The 19,477-nt window shown below is 36.3% G+C and overlaps 1 protein-coding gene across 1 annotated transcript in view; it reads left to right on the forward strand.

Moving 5' to 3' along the window:
- Positions 1-19,477, forward strand: part of GC (GC vitamin D binding protein) — a 52,775-nt gene extending 33,298 nt beyond the window's left edge. The window contains exons 8-13 of the mRNA XM_012557545.2: positions 2,960-3,089; positions 4,246-4,448; positions 6,410-6,539; positions 7,012-7,109; positions 9,283-9,415; positions 19,448-19,477. Of these exons, the coding sequence (XP_012412999.2) occupies positions 2,960-3,089; positions 4,246-4,448; positions 6,410-6,539; positions 7,012-7,109; positions 9,283-9,415; positions 19,448-19,477 (724 nt within the window). The remainder of the gene's footprint in view (positions 1-2,959; positions 3,090-4,245; positions 4,449-6,409; positions 6,540-7,011; positions 7,110-9,282; positions 9,416-19,447) is intronic.

Consider the following 19,477-nt stretch of genomic DNA (forward strand, 5'->3'; position numbering starts at 1 on the left):
CCATATACAAAAACTAATTCAAAATGGATCAAAGACCTAAATATAAAGCCAAAAACTATAAAGTTCATAGAAGAAAAAATAGGATCAACACTAGAGGCCCTAATACACGGCATTAATAGGGTACAAACCATAACCAACTACACATAAACTCCAGAAAATAAGCTAAATAACTGGGATCTTCTAAAAATTAAATACTTATGCTCATCAAAAGACTTCACCAAAAGAGTACCTACAGACAGGGAAAAAGATTTTGGGCATTACAAGTCAGACAAAGGTCCAATCTCTAAAATCTACAAGAAAATCCAACACCTCTACAATAAAAAAACAAATAATCCTATTAAAAAATGAGCAAAGGAAATGAACAGACATTTTACGAAAGAAGACATTCAAGCGGCCAACAGACACATGAGGAAATGCTTGCAATCACTAGGCATTAGAGAAATGCAAATCAAAATCACAATGAGATACCATTTCACTCTGGCATTACTGGCACAAATCAAAAAAATTGGAAATAACAAATGTGGGAGAGTCTGCGGGGAGATCGGAACTCTTATGCAGTGCTGGTGAGAATACAAAATGATACAACCATTTTGGAAAACGATATGGCACTTCCTTAGAAAGCTAGAAATAGAAACACCATAGGATCCAGCAATCCCATTACTAGGAATATATCCTAGAGAAATAAGAGCCATTACACAAATAGACATACGCACAGCCATGTTCATCGCAGCATTGTTCACAATAGCAAAAAGATGGAACAAACCTAGATGCCCATCAACAGATAAATGGATAAACTATGGGACATATACACAATGGAATATTATGTAACGAGAAAGAACAATGATGAATCTGCAAAGCATCTCATAGCATGGGTGAAACTGGAGGACATTACGCTGAGTGAAATAAGTCAATCACAAAAGAACAAATATTGTATGAGACCACTACTATACAAACTCATGAAAAGATTTACACACAAAAAGAAACAATCTTTGATGGTTACGAGGGATGGGAGGGGTGTAGGAGGGAAGCCAAATAGAGAATAGGTAAGTCGTAACTCTGGTGAAGGTTAAGACAGTACACAATACTGGGGAAGCCAGCACAACTTGTACGAGGCAAGGCCATGGAAGCTCCATAGATACATCCAAATTCTCTGAGGAACCAAATAGCTGGGCAAAGGGCCGTGGGGATTATGACCTCGGGGAACATCTAGCTCAACTGGCATAACATAGTTTATAAAGAAAATGTTCTACATTCTTACTTGGTGTGTAGCATCTGGGGTCTTAAAAGGCTGTGAGCAGCCATCTAAGATACTCCACTGGTCTCACCCTTTCAGGAGCAAGGGAGAGTAAATAACACAAGAAACAAGGGAAAGATTAGTCCAAAGGACTAATGGACCACAACTACCATGGCCTTCACCAGACTGAGTCCAGTACAACTAGACAGTGCCCGGCTACCACCACTGACTACCCTGACAGGGATCAAAACAGAGGGTTCCAGATAGAGTTGGAGAAAAATGTAGAACAAAATTCTAACTCACAAAAAAAGACCAGACTTACTGGCCTGACAGAGACTGGAGAAACCCCAAGAGTATGGCCTCCGGACACCCTTTTAGCTCAGTAATGAAGTCACTCCTGAGGTTCACCCACCAGCCAAAGATTAGACAGCCCCATGAAATAAAACGAGACTAATGGGGCACAACAGTCCAGGGACAAGGACTAGAAGGCAGGAGGGGACAGGAAATCTGGTAATAGGGAACCTAAGTTCAAGAAGGGAGGGTGTTGACATGTCATGGGGTTGTTTATCAATGTCATAAAACAATATGTGTACTAACTGTTTAATGAGAAACTATTGGTTCTGTAAACCTTCATCTAAAGTACAATAAAAAAGTTAAAAATAAATAAATAATCTCGCATTAGAACTATTCAAATAGCTTCTCTCTAGATCTTGCCTTCCATTTTCCTTCTACACTCTCAATGTGTTGGACCAGTAAAACACAGAAATTTATTTTTAAGATGCTTAATTAATCATAAATTTATACTAATATCAATGTCTAAGAATTTACTCCAGGGAAATAGTATTGGGTGTGAACAAAGATTTAGCTACAGAGTATTCCTGCCACACAGTTTTATACATGAAAAAAATGGACATTTCTTAAATATTCCTAAAATAGGGCATTACTCAAATTAATCATGGTATATCTAAATGAAAGAATACCACATAGTTTGTTACAGTTTTATTGCAAAAGAATATTTAAAGATATGGAACTTATTTCTGATATATTAAGTGAAAAATCAAGTATGATAATAGTATACCTAAACTCATTGCCATCGAGTCGATTCTGACTCATAGCGACCCTATAGGAGAGAGTAGAAGTACCCCATAGGGTTTCCAAGGAGCAGCTGGAGGATTTGAACTGCCGACCTTTTGGTTAGCAGAGCATAATTCCCTTCAAACATGTAAACCTTATAAAATACTTAATAGTTACAAACCAAAACATCAACATTTGTTAACTTTGTGGTTTAGGATGATAGGTAGGCCTTTACTGCTTCATTTATTTCATCCGTATTCACTAAGCTAATTTATTAAAATGTTTTCAAATAATGTGGCAGGCCACAGAAATACAGTATTTGCATCATGAATAGAGAGACTTGACTGCTTTTCTTTATTTCTGATTTAAATCTAATGTTTTAAAGGCCTGCTTCAAACACATAGATCTGTCCAGAAGAGAAGTACATGAGTACTTAAACATTTGAAAAGATTCATCGGGGCTGTTTTTTTTTTTTTTCTGTAGTCAGCTGCTTTGGCACATAGGATCCATAGCATGGCAGATATGCTCTACACAGTTGTTGAGGCCAAAGGGTTAAAACTGTGGGTATTATTCCTCCAAACTGTGTGCTCATAATGAAACAAAGAAAACTGAGAATGCTGGTTGCTAACAAACTCATTTTTAACTGCTTAGCCATCTCATAAAACTAGCCCAAAAAGCACGTACTGCTATTCTGGGAGATGTTTTGCCACTAGCTGAAGATATTACTAACATCCTCTCCAAGTGCTGTGAGTCTGCCTCTGAGGACTGCATGGCAAAGGAGGTAAGAGCACTCTTCCCCGTTACCATCATCACGGGCTACCCAATGAATATCATTTATTGAGTGGCAGACACTCTTCTAAGCCGCTTTTCACATGCATCTTCTCAATGAATCCTCACGTGTAACCAATGAAATATATTCTTAACTCCATTTTTTAGATGAGAAAACAGAACATTAGCAAGGCTCAATAATTCGAGGCCACACAGGTTATAAATCTTAGGGTCCACACTCAAAGACAAGATTATTTGATTCTCAAGACTTTGCTCTACCTGCGCTGTCCAAAACAATATCCACTATCTGTATATGGTTATTTAAATGGAATTATAATTAATTAAAGTTAAATAAAATATAAAATTCAGTTCTTCCATTACACTAGTCACATTTCAAGTGCTCAATAGTATTGGACAGCACAGATATAGATGATTTTCATCATCGCATAAAGTTCTACTGGACAGCTCTACACATCATTATGTCATTAGAAGTTATTGATGCTTTTATTATATCTTTTATAATTTGATGTCATTTAAACTTTTTCACCATTTTTCATTTACATAATCATTTCAAGTAGATATGAATTTGAACAAATTTCTAGATACAAAATTTTCCAAACTTGAAAATACCTGTGGTTTTGCTTTAGATAAAGGTCATACTCCAAGATCTTGTCAACCTCTTTAAGAAAAGATACGTGTGCTGCCTTGTTTTTTTCCATCGAGAACACATTATCTGTGTTAATAAGTGTTTTTCTATACCCTGATTTGTAATAGCTGAATAGGACTCTATCACACGTCTATTGCATGTACTGAATCTATCTACCTCGATATACCATATTTTTATTCAACCAGTTCTCAGTTATTAGATTTAGCTTGTTTTAATTTTTCAATATTTTAAACAATGATGCAATTAATTACCTTATAGCTAAATTTTCCCTTCATCCAAAATGGTTTTCTGAGGATAAATTCTTGAAAGTGAAATTGTACTTTCTAGGGTTTTCAGTAGATATTGACAAATTGCCTTCCAAATATATTGTACCAATTAAATTTCTGACAGATTCATACTGACTTTTATGAACACCATGCCAAGGCTTATGGACGTGTAGTCTTATTTTTAGTTAAACCAATCAGCTAGCTAACAATACACAAACTCACCATTCCTTTTGTAGCTGCCTGAATACACAGTAAAAATCTGTGACAACTTATCCAGAAAGAATTCTGAATTTGAGGACTGTTGTCAAGAAAAAACACCCATGGACATTTTTGTGTGCACTTACTTCATGCCAGCTGCCCAACTGCCTGAGCGACCAGCTGTTAAGTTGCCCACAAATAAAGACGTGTGTGATAAAGAGAACACCAGAGCCAGAGATCAGTAAGTACAGTTGATCAGGAATTTGTTTCCCTTTTCATTTCATCCAGACAAAGAGGAATCATGCTGTGAAGCCAGAATGAGGGAAGGTATGGTGTAGCTCAGCTGCTAACCAAAAGGTCTGCAGTTCAAATCCACCAGCCACTCCTTGGAAACCCTGTGGGGCAGTTCTACCCTGTCCTATGAGGTGGCTATGAGTCAGAATCGACTTGAGGGCAATGGGGATGGTGTGGCTCAAGCACATTTCAAACGCAGGCAAAGTATTGTTTATGCTTTTTGTAGATTTTCAGTATTTGTTAATTGATTTTGAATGACTTCTTAAAATTTAAAAAACAAAAACTTAATAACCTGTTTTAAATAAAGGACAATTGGATTTAAATGAATTTTGGATATGGAGAAAGAAGTCCATGGTATCCAATTCTGCCTCCTCAAATGACGGTGCATGACCAAAAGAAGTGCCTTAACTGTTCTTAACTTTAGTCTCTTCTTAATTGAGAATGGTAATACTTGTGTTACTTACCACACAGGTTGCTAATGAGAAATGCATGTGGAAATGCATGTGCAAGTAAATGTGAAAACACCTTTATGTACCATAAAATGCTGTACATGTGTAAAATATTATTATCATGGCATCAAAAATTCTTACCATATTATTTATCAGTTTAATCATATTACTTCAAATTCAGAGTCACAAACCAAAAGCCTAAATTATATCATACTTTTAGTTAATTAACCTTTTCTACAAAAAACAGATGATGAATATAAAGTAGATTTTTTCAGGACAGTATTGCTATTCCTGACAATCAGATGAAAAAGAAATTAAATGGGAAGAAATGGTAAAACTTTATCTGGTTTCATCCAGCTAAAAAAAGAACTAAAATAAATACCCCACGGTTTCCATACACCATGAGCTGCATACCCCATGAGTATGCATTCTCATGGTGTAAAATTATTTCAAGAATAGGTTGAAGAAGAGGTTGGTATATCAATTACCAATATCAAACAGCAGAATTTAGACCATACTAAAACTTTAATTTACATTTTTCTAAATACTCATTCTTACAAAAACAAAAAAACCCAAACCTACTGCCAACGAGTTGATTGTGACTCATAGTGACCCTATGGGATACAGTAGAACTGCCCCATAGGGTTTCCAAGGCTGTAAAACTTTATGGAGGCAGACTTCCACATCTTTCTCTCGTGGAGCAGCTGGTGGGTTGGAACCACTGACACTTCCATTAGCAGCCCAGAGCTTTAACCTCTGTGCCACCAGGGCAGCCTTTTATAAATGCTTGGGCAGAAATGGGATAAGACATAATAGTAGAATTTACACAAATCCATTTTCACAGAAAAGACATTTAAAGGACCCTCTTGGTGTTTTATATAGGGTCAATTGTATTATATTTGCACAAAGAACAATCCATATGCATTTCAAGTTCATATATTTACATAATATGCATATAAATGTGACAGGAACCCTGGCTGTGCAGTGGTTAAGCACTCAGCTGTAAACCAAAAGGTGGACATTTGGAAGCTACCAGCTGCTCTGCAGGAGAACAAGGTGGCAGTTTGGGTCCTTAAAGATTATAGCCTTGGACACCCTATGGGGCAGTTCTACCCTGTCTTATAGGGTCACTATGAGTCAGAATTGACTCAATGACAATGGGTTTGGGGTTTATATATGAATGTATACACAATACAGATTAAGAGCTTTAATTCAGTATTAGCTAGTCGTAGCACCTTCATTCAAAACAACTACTGTAATTTACATTTCAATGAAAATTTTATATAATCCAAACTCATTGATTTACATGTCAGTTTAAGCTAAAAAAATTTTTTTAAATTACGACAATAAAAACAGGTTTTTGCCTGTATGATAGATATGCCACATTTCAAAACTTGAACACATACACACATCTACACACATGTTAAATCGTATTGTCTCCTTTTCTCTCTTATACCAGATTTACATTTGAGCTAAGCAGGACGACTCATATTCCAGAGGTATTCCTCAGTAAAGCACTTGAAACAACCCTAAAAAGCCTTGGCGAATGTTGTGACTCTGAAGACTCTACTGCCTGTTTTAACACTAAGGTACAATTTGCTAGATTTTCTTTACCAGCCTTGGTGGAGATCAGGGGTTTGCAAACTGCAGCCAAAGGGCCAAATCTGGCCTAATGCTTGTATTTATATGGCCTGTGAGCTAAAAAACTGTTTATAATATTCAATAGTTGAAAAGCCTTTTTAAGAATAATTTTGCATGATATATGAAAACTATATGAAATTCAGATTTCAGTGTTCATAAATAAAATGTTATTGGTACACAGTCATGCTCATCTATTTATGCGATTTTTAATGGCTGCTTTTGCTTTGCAACAGCAGAGTGAGTATCTGTGATAGAGAATATATTGCCGGCAAAGTCTAAAATATTTACTATCTGGCTCTTTTCAGAAGAAAGTTTCCTGATGCCTATTGTATACATTAACATGGAATTATGATTTAACAGGCTCATGGGAGAGTTTTTCAAGACAAATAATATGGTTATGCAATTATTGTTTTCTTACAGGGTCCTCTACTGAAGAAACAACTATCTTCTTTCATTGAAAAGGGGCAAGAAATATGTGCTGATTATTCAGAAAACACATTTACTGAATACAAGAAAAAGTAAGGGACTTTTTGTAGCTGTATCCTCTAAATTTATGAGTAATATTTGCCCGGTATTGTGATTCGAAAGCATGGTTGAAAGCATAAGCTATGCTGTGAGCAATAAAAAAGAGGAGGTGCAATAAAAAGAGAGTGAAAGAGTAGAATCTGGTTATCTGTGCAGAAGAAGCTGAGATCTCTTCTGGGGAAAAAAATATCATGTATATCAGGTGAGAGGTCAATTAGAACACAGTCACAAAATAGAAGTTACAAAATCTATCTGCAGGGATTTAGTCCAAGATGGCAAAATTAGCACATAATTGATCAACATTCTTGCCTCAAAGCTGTGTGTAGATTTTGCTATACATAATTGAGGAACTGTAAACTTGCTGAAAAAGTTATCCAACTTTGTGGTATATTGCCTAACAAGAAGACACAAGCCTTTTAATCAAGTGTAGTTTTAGCCATCACCGGCATGTATTCTCTGTAAATTGAAAATACGAATGTTAATTAATTACCAATAATATTGAAGTTTAGTCATTTTTCTCAATTAAGAGGAAGAGAAAGTATTTCTTTACAAACAGGTGTTAACACTAAAGTAATAGGCCAGAAAATGAGAGAAGCTGTACCAGATCCCTGGAAAAAGTCTTTGTTTAGAAGACCATGCCATCCCAACTTTCTTTATTTACTAAATTTCTTAGGTCCATTTCAAATCTTTTTAAACGACGAGCCTCAGGTAAGCACAAATAGCTATCCACAAAAAGATCTTTCTGAAGAATCCCCAGAGCAAATACTCCATCCAGTGATCCCCTCATAAGATTTACATTACAAAGCTCTAAAAGAAAATGAAAAATTGCCAGAAGTCCTAAGTTCAAAATGGTTATTTCCCGATTTTCAGAAAACTTTTCATTGTAGAATCTAATAGAACATTATGGAGACAGTATAGAATAATGTTAAGCAGAAAATTCACAATTAAGTTTTTTGTCAACAATTTTGAACTCCAGGATTATATCGTACAGTAGATAGTCTAGATTCCAGATGAGCATGTAGTAGAATTAACATTTGGCATTATTAAATTATACAGAGTTGAGACTATTGAGTCTGGGTATTTGAAATCCCACCCCCTCTCCTTTTTTTAAATCCCTTCTGCTCCTACTTGCCTCTCCTTCCAGTTTGAACCTGCTCGTGTTAATAATGCATTTACGAGCAAACTGATTTCCCTCATCCTTTTCTTCCTCCCCACGACCCACCTCACAATTTCCAACTTCTGGAAAATTTGAGTCTTTTCTACCTCCCATTTTCCCCTGCTGGACTGGCAAGCATTTCTTGGAGAAAGCCCTAAAGCTAGGCTGAGTTATCTATTAAGAGCATGGAGAGGCACCTGGGTTATAGACTATTCAAGCTGGGAGAGATTCAAAAGATATCAAGCCTTGTCATCATATTTAAAGTGACATTTAGAGTTAGTTATAACCAGTATCAGTTGCTGGAGAGTTGGTTCTAACTCATGGTGACTCCTGTGTAGAACTGTGCTCCATAGGGTGTTCCACAGGGTGTTCCCATAGAGTTAGTGAATATCAAACCAAAAAACCAAACCCATTGACTTCTGATAGATTCTGACTCATGTAACCCCATAGAGTTAGTTAATAGTAGAGCTAAAAACAAGAATCAAAGTTGCCTGCCCCCCGTTTCATTCTTTTTCAGCATAGTAAATTGAGAAGTAGGCAAACTGAGGGAAAATTATGTAAAATATAATAGAAAAAATACATAATATATAATAGAAAGAGAAGAGAAGAAGTATTAGGGTGGCATGAGGTCCAATAAGGGAGATAATCTTTAAGAAGCTCGAAATCTAGAACTAGAAAAAGGATAAAAGGCCAAAAAATAAATAATAAGTAAAAGAGGAAGTTATTCATATTGAAATAACTGAGCAAATGTAAGGGGAAAAGTTGTAATTCAAATTCAGCAGCAATTTGCAGGTTTACTTTCATGGTCTTGAAAGAGGCACAGGTTACACTTTCTAATCTCAAATTGGGTTACCAAAAATTATTCAACAGACAAAATTTTCTTAGGGGCAGGGTCATGTATTTCTATTTTCATTTTTTTATTATAAAAGACCTGAAGTGACTATCATTTTGCGCTAGGAACATTTATAAAAATCCATCTAGTAAAACTCTACATGAAAATGGTCTTTCAGACTTGCAGAGAGATTAAGAGCAAAATTGTCTGATGGCACCCCTACTGAACTCGCAGAGCTGGTTGACAAGCGCTCAGACTTTGCCTCCAAGTGCTGTTCCATAAACTCACCTCCTCTCTACTGTAATTCAGAGGTAGGCGCATTTAACTCTCAACTTACTATGCAGTATTCTAAGAAACATACACTCCAATTTATTCATTTCTTTCTTGTTATTGAGGTGCCTATATGTGACAGGATTTTCCTGGTGCTATTATAACTCTGCTTTGTTGTTTTCACAAGGAAAGTAAAACATACTTTTAGAAAAAGTGGATCATGGTATACCTTCTATTTTAATTATAAAAACTATTAAATATAATATTGCTTTAACATTGTTAGGTGCCATCAAGTCGGTTCTAACAAGTTCCCTGCTGAGAATTTGCATTTCTAACAAGTTCTCCCAGAAGTTATACAAAAGAATCACTTAGGGATTATCTTAGTTATCTAGTGCTGCTATAACAGAAATACCACAAGTGGATGGCTTTAACAAAGAAAAATTTATTCTCTCACAGTCTAGTAGGTTACAAGTCTAAATTCAGGGCATCGGCTCCAGGGGAAGGCTTTCTCTCTCTATCGGCTCTGAGGAAGGTCCTTGTCATCAATCTACCCCTGGTCAAGGAGCTTCTCAGCACAGGGACCCTGGGTCCAATGGATGCCCGCTCCTGCTCTTCATTCTTAGTGGTATCAGGTCCCCCACTGTCTGCTCACTTCCCTTTCCTTTTATCTCGTGTAAGATAAAAGGTGGTTCAGGCCACACCTCAGGGAAACTCCCTTTAGAATGTATCGGGGATGTGACCTTAGTAAGGGCATTACAATCCCACCCTAATCCTCTTTAATATAAAATTACAATCACAAAATGGAGGACAACCACATAATACTGGGAATCATGGCCTAACCAAGTTGACATATATTTTTGGAGGACACAACTCAATCCATGACAGGGATCTTGTTAAATATAGATTCTGATTCAGTATTTCTGGGGTAACCAAAACCAAAACCAACCCGTTGCCATCTGGTGGATTCTGAAATCTGGAGTGGAAATGTAAATTCTCAGCAGGGAACTTGTTAGAGATGTAAATACTCAGCAGGGGTTTGAACCAGAACAAACCTGCTCAAAGTCCTGGTTTTAACCGCCAACCCTTCAGTTAACAGCCCAGTGCTTTAACCACTGTGCCTACAAGGCTCCTTGAAGAATTATTAAATGTTTTTCTAAACACATAAACGTTTCTTCACCATAAGAGTTATTTTCTAAAGGTTAAAAAATATATTATTAGAATATTAAGATTTTGGAGACATTTTTAATTACTTTTTTTTCTTTTATGCAATATCAGTTGGCTTTGAAAGATAAATAAATTAGAATTCCTAAAAAGAAAACTCATTGCTGTCAAGATGATTCTGACTCATAGTGACCCTATAGAACAGAGTAGAACTGCCTTATAGGATTTCCAAGGAGTGGCTGGTTGATTCCTACTGCCGACCATTTGGTTAGCTGCTGAGCTCTTAACCACTGCACCACCCAGTCTCCAGATGTCTATATATCTCCCAGTTTCCCTTCACACCATTCTAAATTTTTGTTATAGTATTTTTTATATTATCAGTGTTGATAACACAAACCATTTTGTCACGATAATTTTCCAAAATATGTAGATTTTGTCTATTTTTACTATGGCTTTTCTTTCTGGGGTTTTTAATTTATATTCATGTTTTCAATAGACATTTAACATCCAATGTTCTTTCCAGTATGCACATTATTTTCTCAATTTTTTTTTTCTCATTTTCTTTCTCTTGGCATTTACTGGTATTGTTCCATTGTTTTATGATATTGACTAATATTGTAGAGATGGCTGAATTCAGCCCCTGTTTAAATAACTTTTAGGTAGCTATATAACAACAATAGGTGGTAGCTATATATGTTTTATATTTTATTTATTTGCCTAATGCCTGATGAAAAAAGTATTCCTTTTCAATGACATTTAGCTTACCCAGAATGCAAGTTGTAAATCATTCCATAGTTTTTTTTTTTTTTTTTCTTTTTCTGGAATACTGTGTATGAATCCGTAGGTTCAGATCTTTCTTCATTTCATGGAAGTTTTCTTCTACCATACATCAGGGAACATTTTCCTGTATCGTTTGTTAGATTCCCTTCTTCAAGAGAAGCAATTATTTAATCATTTGAATTTTTCTTCAGCACTAACCTGATAATCACAAGTCTTTCCTCTATGGCAGAAATTTTTAGATGTTAACTATTTCTAGTTGATTCCATAACAGTTCTAACTTATTTTTTAAATTTATAACAACATACTTTTGGTTCTCAATTTATTCCCTTTCCACTGTACTCTTCCATTTTATTATTGTTTAATCAGCGCACTAAGAATCTCTTATTTTGTTGAATTCAAGTTTTTATTAAATTGCTTTTATGGACTATTCATAGGAAATTTTCTTCTGTCTCTTGAGGTAGGTTTTCTTCTAGGCCGAATTCTAGGGCTCAACTTCCTTTATATATGCGTGACTTTCCTTCTTTCCTTTCTTCCTTCCTTCTTTCATTTTTAAATGTATATGCACAGTTGCCAGATCATTTATTTTTTGCCTTGTACATAACAAAGGCAGTTCTGCCAGATCTTTTATTTTCTCTAATAATAGGTGAATGTGTGCTTGCTTCCCTATCCATTGTATCTGAGGCCTATTGGTTTTTTCCTATAAAGCATACTGTGAAGCTGTAACTTTGTATTCTATCAGTCTTTAGGTAGACTGAAGGTGTGAGGGAGGGGAGAAGAGTTCACCTTATCCTGTGTGGATACATTGAGTCAGTTCCAACTCATAGCAACCCTGTGTACAAAGAAGGAAACAGTAACCGGTGTTGCGCCATCTTCACATTTGTTGCTATGCTTGAGCCCATCGTTGCTGTCACTGTGTCAGTTCATCTCATTGAGGGTCTTCCTCTCTTTCATTGACCCTCTACTTTACCAAGCATAATGTCCTTCTCCAAGGACTGGTTCCTCCTGATAACATGTCCAAAGTAGATGGGAGGGAGTCCCACCATTCTCCCTTCTAAGAAGCATTCTGACTTGTACTTCTTCCAAGACAGATTTGTTCATTCCTCTGGTAGTCCATGGTATAGTCAATATTCTTTCCCAACACCATAATGCAAAGGCATCAGTTCTTCTTTGGTCTTCTTTATTCGTTGTCCAGCTTTCGCATGCATACGAGGCAAATGAAAATACCACGGCTTGGGTCAGGCACACCTTAGTCCTCAAAGTGACATCTTTGTTTTTTAATACTTTCAAGAGGTCTTTTACAGCAGATATGCACAATGCAATACGTCCTTTGATTTCTTGACTGCTGCTTCCATGGGTGTCGTCCAATTCTTTGCAGTACAGTGACTCTGTATTTCTTCCATCTTCTTTTGAGGCTTCCTGTTGTCATTCAATATTTTGCCCATAGAATCCTTTAACGTTGCAACTCTGGGCTCAAATTTTTTCTTCAGTTCTTTCAGCTTGAAAAATGCAGAGCGTGTTCTTCCCTTTTGGTTTTCTAACTCCAGGTCTTTGTGCATGTCATTATAATACTTTGTCTTCTTGAGCCACCCTTTGAAATCTTCTGTTCAGCTCCTTTACTTTATCTTTCTTCTATTTGCTTTAGCTACTCTATGTTCAAGAGGAGGTTTCAGAGTCTCTTCTGATATCCATTTTGGTCTTTTCTTTCTTTCCTGTCTTTTTAATAACCTTTTGCTTCCTTCATGTATGATGTCATCCAACAACTCATCTGGTCTTAGGTCATTAATGTTCAATGTATCAAATCTATTCTTGAGATGGTCTCTAAATTCAGGTGGGATATACTCAAGGTCATATTTTGGCTCTCAGGGACTTGTTTTAATTTTCTTCAGCTTCAACTTGAACTTGCATAAGAGCAATTGATGGTCTGTTCAGCAGTTGGCCACTGGGCTTGTTCTGACTGATAATATTGAGCTTCTCCTTTGTCTCTTTCCACAAATGTAGTAGATCTGATTCCTGTGTATTCCATCCAGGGAGGTCCATGCATATAGTCACCATTTATGTTGTTGAAAAAAGGTATTTACAATGAATAAGAGTTGCAAATTCTATCATTCAATCTCCAGCAGCATTTCTATCACAAGGCCATGTTTTCCAACTACTAATCTCTCTTCTTTGTTTCCAACTTTTGCATTCCAATAACGAGTAATTATTAATGCACCCTGATTGCATGTTTGATCAATTTCAGAGTCCAGAAGTTGGTAAAAATCTTCAATTTCTTCATCTTTGGCCTTAGTGGTTAGTGCATAAATTTGAATAATAGTCTCATGAACTGTCTCCTATCACTGACAGTGTTGTACTTCAGGATAGATTTTGAGATATTCTTTTTGAAGATGAATACAATGCCATTTCTCTTCAATTTGACATTCCTGACATAGTAGATCATATGATTGTCTGATTCAAAATTGCTAATACCAGTCCATTTCAACTCACTGATGCTTAGGATATCAATCTTTATGTGTTTCATTTCATTTTTGACAACTTCCAATTTTCTTGGATTCATACTTTGTACATTCCGTGTTCTGATTAGCAATGGATGTCTGCAGCTGTTTCTTCTCATTTTGAGTTGTACCACCTCAGCAGGCCCAGAAAGCTTTACTCCATGCACGTCATTAAGGTTGACTCTACTTTGAGGAGGTAGCTCTTCCCCAGTCATATTTTGAGTGCCTTCCAACCTGAGTGGCTCGCTCATCTTCCAGCACGATATCAGACAGTGTTCTGCTGCTATTCATAATGTTTTCACTGGCCAGTTTTTTCAGATGTAGACCACCAGGTCCTTCTTCCTAGTTTGTCTTAATCTGGAAGCTCAGCTGAAACCTGTCCACCCTGGGTGACCCTGCTGGTGTTTGAAATACCAGCGGCATAGCTTCCAGCATCACAGCAACAGAAAGGCCACTACAGTAAGACAAACTGACAGACAATGATGACCATTGTTAGTAGACCTTGTCTATTCTCTGACTTCTTAGATTTTGTTCAATGTCTGTAATATTCTCTACCAGTCAGTACCTAACCTATTCCATAGGAGATGTTTTTGGATTGTTTCCTTTACTGAGTGCATAGCCCTGGTTTATTGGCCTTTTTCAGAAACAATCATTTGATTTGTTCATATCCTCCATTTCACCTGCTACTCTTAAGCAGTCATTTCAATTAGTTATAAGAGGAAAAAGATAAGGACAACACTTCATTTCACTTTACTGCTAATTTGGAAGTGTTGGTGACAATTCCAAGAATTCTATTGTCTCACCACCCCATTTCTGGGATATAGAGGCAGGGTTAAGAACAGCTCTATGCTATGCCAAAATTTTTCTTCATTTGCTCACCTGTTTTTGAGGTTTATGACATTAAGTTGCATTTCTTTCCCACTCTGCTGGCAGCTTTTTAGATTATTGTTGTTGTTGTTGTTGCTGTTTTGGGCTGGATTGTGCTTATTGTTCATTTTGTCATGGATGGAAAATGTTTGATCTACTTGTTATTCATTTCTTTTCTCTTTACATGAAAATAATTTAACTATAACGTTAATGTCAATACTGTTTAGGCTAAAGGATTAATAGCAATTACAAGTCCTTTTCTGTAAGTTTACATTTACAAGAATTCATTTATAAGAATTCTTGTTCATTTTTAAACCATGATACCAACAAAACCTAGTTTCTGTTAGAACACATTTGAAAATATACAAGTATGTAATAAAAACCACAGAAGTTTGTATGTTGGAGGAACACTATAAAGAGCATCTAATGTGATTTCTCACTCAGTTATTTCTTTCCAGAGATCATTCAGCCTCCATTTAAATATCAGTAACTGAAACCAAACCCATTGCTGTCAGGTCGATTCCAGCTCATAGAGACCCTATAGGACAGAGCAGAACTGCCCCATAGGGCTTCTAAGGAGTGCCTGGTGGATTCGAACCATTGACCTTTTGGTTAGCAGCCATAGCTCTTAACCACTACTCCACCAGGGTTTCCAAGCATATTGCCATCAAGTGAATTCTGACTCACAGAGACCCTATAGGACAGGGCTAGTGGATTCAAACTGCTGACCTTTTGGCTAGCGGCTGTAGCTCTTAATCACTATACCAGCAGGGCTTCTGGTTTCTCTCTAACAAGTAGAAAATGTCTGTTATCTCTTCCCAATTGCAGCTCTTCTGATACTTGAAATGGCTTTTTTTTAATTAAGTGGTGTGAGATCTTGTTAAAAGTCTTGGGCTATGCTTACCAATTCCTACATCATCTCTTAATAGTGAAGTTTTATTTGTTTTTACCGTATAGCACTCAATGAGCAAAGTCAATTTGATAACTTGGGCTATATCATCTTGTTTGTTTTTCTTCTTTATAACCTTAGGGATTCTGATTTCTCTGTAAATTCTACATTTATTCTTTAGTCCCAAACTTGTTTACTTCTTTGTAACAATTTACAAAGTCAGAATTCCATATTAAAAGCATACATTAGAATAGAACCATATTCTTTAAATTCTACTTACCTTTCATTAAGATCCAAACCATGTAAGATTCTAAATATATAAAAATTAAAAAGTGTTGGATTGTAGAGGTATTTTGGTCATTACTGACATTCAAATATTTGGTATAAAACAATTAACTAGATTGTTTTCCTCCTTTTCATTTCAACTAGCTTTTCGTAATATAACACCTTCAGTTGCTTATCCTAGAAAAATAAGATTAACTTACCTAGAAGTTTTTGGCCACCAGCAGAATTTGCTCTGAGGGTCTCAGTCATTGAAAAAGAAGGAAAAAAAAATCTAAATTTTTTTTTTTTTTTTGCATTCTCTCGGAAACGTCAGTTTTGAAACCCTCTCCCTACCACTTTGTTATCTGTTTATCCAGATACGAACTTACCTTTTTGACATTGTACAAGACACACTGACCTTTATACACAAAATATGTGCTTCCTTCAAGCCTCTTGTTTTTACATTCTTTTAGTTTCTTTTCAGTATATTTTCCATTATAACATGTTGCCATCCTAAAACTTTGTTATTTTCAACTACAATGAGGAGAAGCTAAGTTTGTGGCTTTCTATTTTCTTGCTTTATCATCAGTAAATTTATAGGAGAGCTGCTGCTGCTGCTGAGTAGCCCGTCTTCCAGTAAATTCATAGAGAAGAGTGAGATAAATGCAGTTGCTGAGGTCTTTGTGCACATCTGACAATGGAGAGCCCTCAGAGGTTAGACCCTTTAATGTACTATTAGCTTTTCTGATTGTTATTCTAAACTGATCATTTAGGTAGGTAACAGAGCTCACTTCTGCTTTCTGACTTCATGTTAGAGCAAAATCTGTTAGAATAGTATTCATTTTAATTCCCAGTGCTTTGTGTGAATGTTTGTCCCACTTAGCCTAGGTTTGAATGGTATTTTATTGCTATGTCTTCTTGCCCTATGTTTATTTGACAAAACGTTGCTTAAAAGTAATGCTCATCTACTTCTTTTACGCCAAATCTCATATCCAGGAATCAATCTCCACACCTATCTGCCATTATCAATATACATAGCACAGCTGCTGAAAGAGGGACAGATAGGACCTCTGAACCATACTAAAATAATGTTTTGTTATTATGTGGCAATCCACTCCTACCCTTACCCTGATCTTGAGATGATCAAGATATAGAATAACCAGTGTAATTTTCTTTCGGCTTTACTATGGCACTCTCAGAAATGGTTCTTTTTTTTTTTTTTTTAATGCCATAGAGACTCAATGCCTGCAGAGAAACTTAAAGCTGCACAAACAGGCGTGAAATATTTTTTTCTCTCCCCACCATAACTCAAGGAAAATATCCCAGTGCACACTTCTAAGAACTCATTACCATGCTTCCTCTAAGACGTCCCAGTAGAGTGCTAGTGGGCATCAACTATGCTTTCCCAAAGTATTCAGAAAGCCACTGTTATTTGCTGGAGTTGCTCATTAAAATTTTGAAAACATAAAAACAACTGCAAATAGCCAAGTGGAAGCTGAGCAAGTATGAGACTAAAAAACAATTGGGCTATTTCCATTCCTCCTTTCTCTTGGTCTCTATCTCTTTCTCTGATACTTCAGGAAAAACTATCATGTCCACTCTAGTTTTTGGTGATTCTGAATGTCATAGCTAGCATTTATTAAGCCATTACTATACGTTAAGTAGAATATTGAGAGCTTTACATGTATATATCTATATAATAATCTAAAACAATTCTAAAAGTTAGATACCATTTTAATTTCTGTTTTACAGATGAGTTTAATGAGATTTACAGAGGTTACAAGATGTTAGGGAAATCCTAAGTTTATTCCATATCGGTCTGTTACTCTCACTCCATGTCATTGTCACAGACTTCAGCCCTAATTTAGCTAATGCTATGATAAAAGCAAAGTATTGATACCAAAAGACTGCTATTGACTAAAAATCCAAAATTATGATTGTTACAATAGCAAAAATCTTACTAGGTCAGTAGCATCACTTTGAATTACACCCACTTTATTTCCTCATAATCTTCTTTCATTAGTAATACTGTTTCCTTTTGCTTCAACATTTTCTTACTAGCTCTGTCCAATCTGTATTAAAGTTATTTAAGTCTCGTGCCTTAAAAAATGATAGTAAATAAAATACTTTAGCTACCACCCCCTAGCTATTGTTCTTTCTCCTCCCTTGCAGCCAAGATACTTAAAAGAATAGCATATACTCTAATTTCTAAGCCCTCCGGATTAATTCTTCAACCCTCTGAAATCTGACATCTGATGATATCATGCCACTGTGGACAAGGTCATACTAATAATCTCCTTCTTGCTGAATCTGATAAACATTTTTCAGTCCTTATCTTATCAGAATTCTCTGCAACATTTGATAGCACGATCATTTCTTCCATCTTGAAAGAATTTCTTTGGCATCTACAATCTATTCTGCTGGTTTCCATCTGTGATCCTTGCATTCATTCTATTTCCTATAGTTCCCTTCCTTAACTCATCTCTTACGTGACTGTTCCCCAGAATTTTGTCCTTGGTCCTCCTCACTTTCTATGACAGTACATTTTCATGAGTGTTCTTATTCATGCCTGTGTCTATAATCCCCAGATCTCTACCTTCAGTGGGGATCTCTCCCCTCAGCATCAGGCCTTTTATCAAAATGCCTACTGGGCTCCTTGTGGACCCACAAGAAATTCACACTCAACATGCTCAAAAATCTTCCCCCTAAAACCTCCTCTTTGTTTCCTAAATTTATGAATATCATTGCCATTCACCCAGTTTTCCAAGATGAAAACTTGGTGAGCCTTGATTTCTCTGTCTCTTTTTCCATGTGCATACAGTCAAACTGCAAACCTGAGTCTCCCAGTATCTCTCAGTTACCCATTTACCTTCTTCTACAGTCAGTGTTTAATTTTAGGCAATCTTTTACCTGGATTACAGTTTTCTAATGGTCTCCCATCTCCAATCCTCCCCCAACACTTTCCACCCAATCTCGTCTCTATACTGAGGTCAAAATAACTTTTGTAAAATGTAAAATGGCTAGTACATTCCTCCAGTGACTCTTGATTGCTTCCAAAAGGGAGTTCAAATTTTTTATAATATCAAGACCCTTGACTACCTCTACAGTATGATCTCTTACCACTCCTTCTCCTTGTACCTCTTACTTTGCTTCTCCTGAACTACTTGCAGTTTTCCAAGCACATCTTACCTCAAGATCTTTACACATGATAACCCAGCCCTGGATTTCCCAGTCCTCACTCAATACCTGGCTAAATCTTTCATCATGCTTCAGGATTCAGTTGAGATATCACCTCTTCTGGGAATCCTTCCCTGGCACCAAAGCTCCTCTGTCATCCCAAGACATTCTGTGCACACCTGATCATAGCACTTATTAAACTCTGTTGTCATTGTTTTCTTGTCTGTTTTTCCTGCCAAACTGTAAACTCTTTAACAAAAAAGACAATGAATGACTGAATATGTAAAGGATGGCTACTAAAAAGTGCAAGATAAAATTGCATTTTGGAAAGAATCTTTTCCTCTAAGCAAAGTTTCAAATTTTTGTGTATTTTCTGCATGATCAAGTAGGCTACAAATTAAAGACCTCATAAATTCCATAATAAATCCTTTTTTCATTTTCAGATTGATGCTGAAATGAAAAATGCTCTGTAG

This window comes from Trichechus manatus, unplaced genomic scaffold (assembly GCF_000243295.1).
Source record: "Trichechus manatus latirostris isolate Lorelei unplaced genomic scaffold, TriManLat1.0 scaffold00108, whole genome shotgun sequence".
In the NCBI taxonomy this organism is placed as follows: domain Eukaryota; kingdom Metazoa; phylum Chordata; class Mammalia; order Sirenia; family Trichechidae; genus Trichechus; species Trichechus manatus.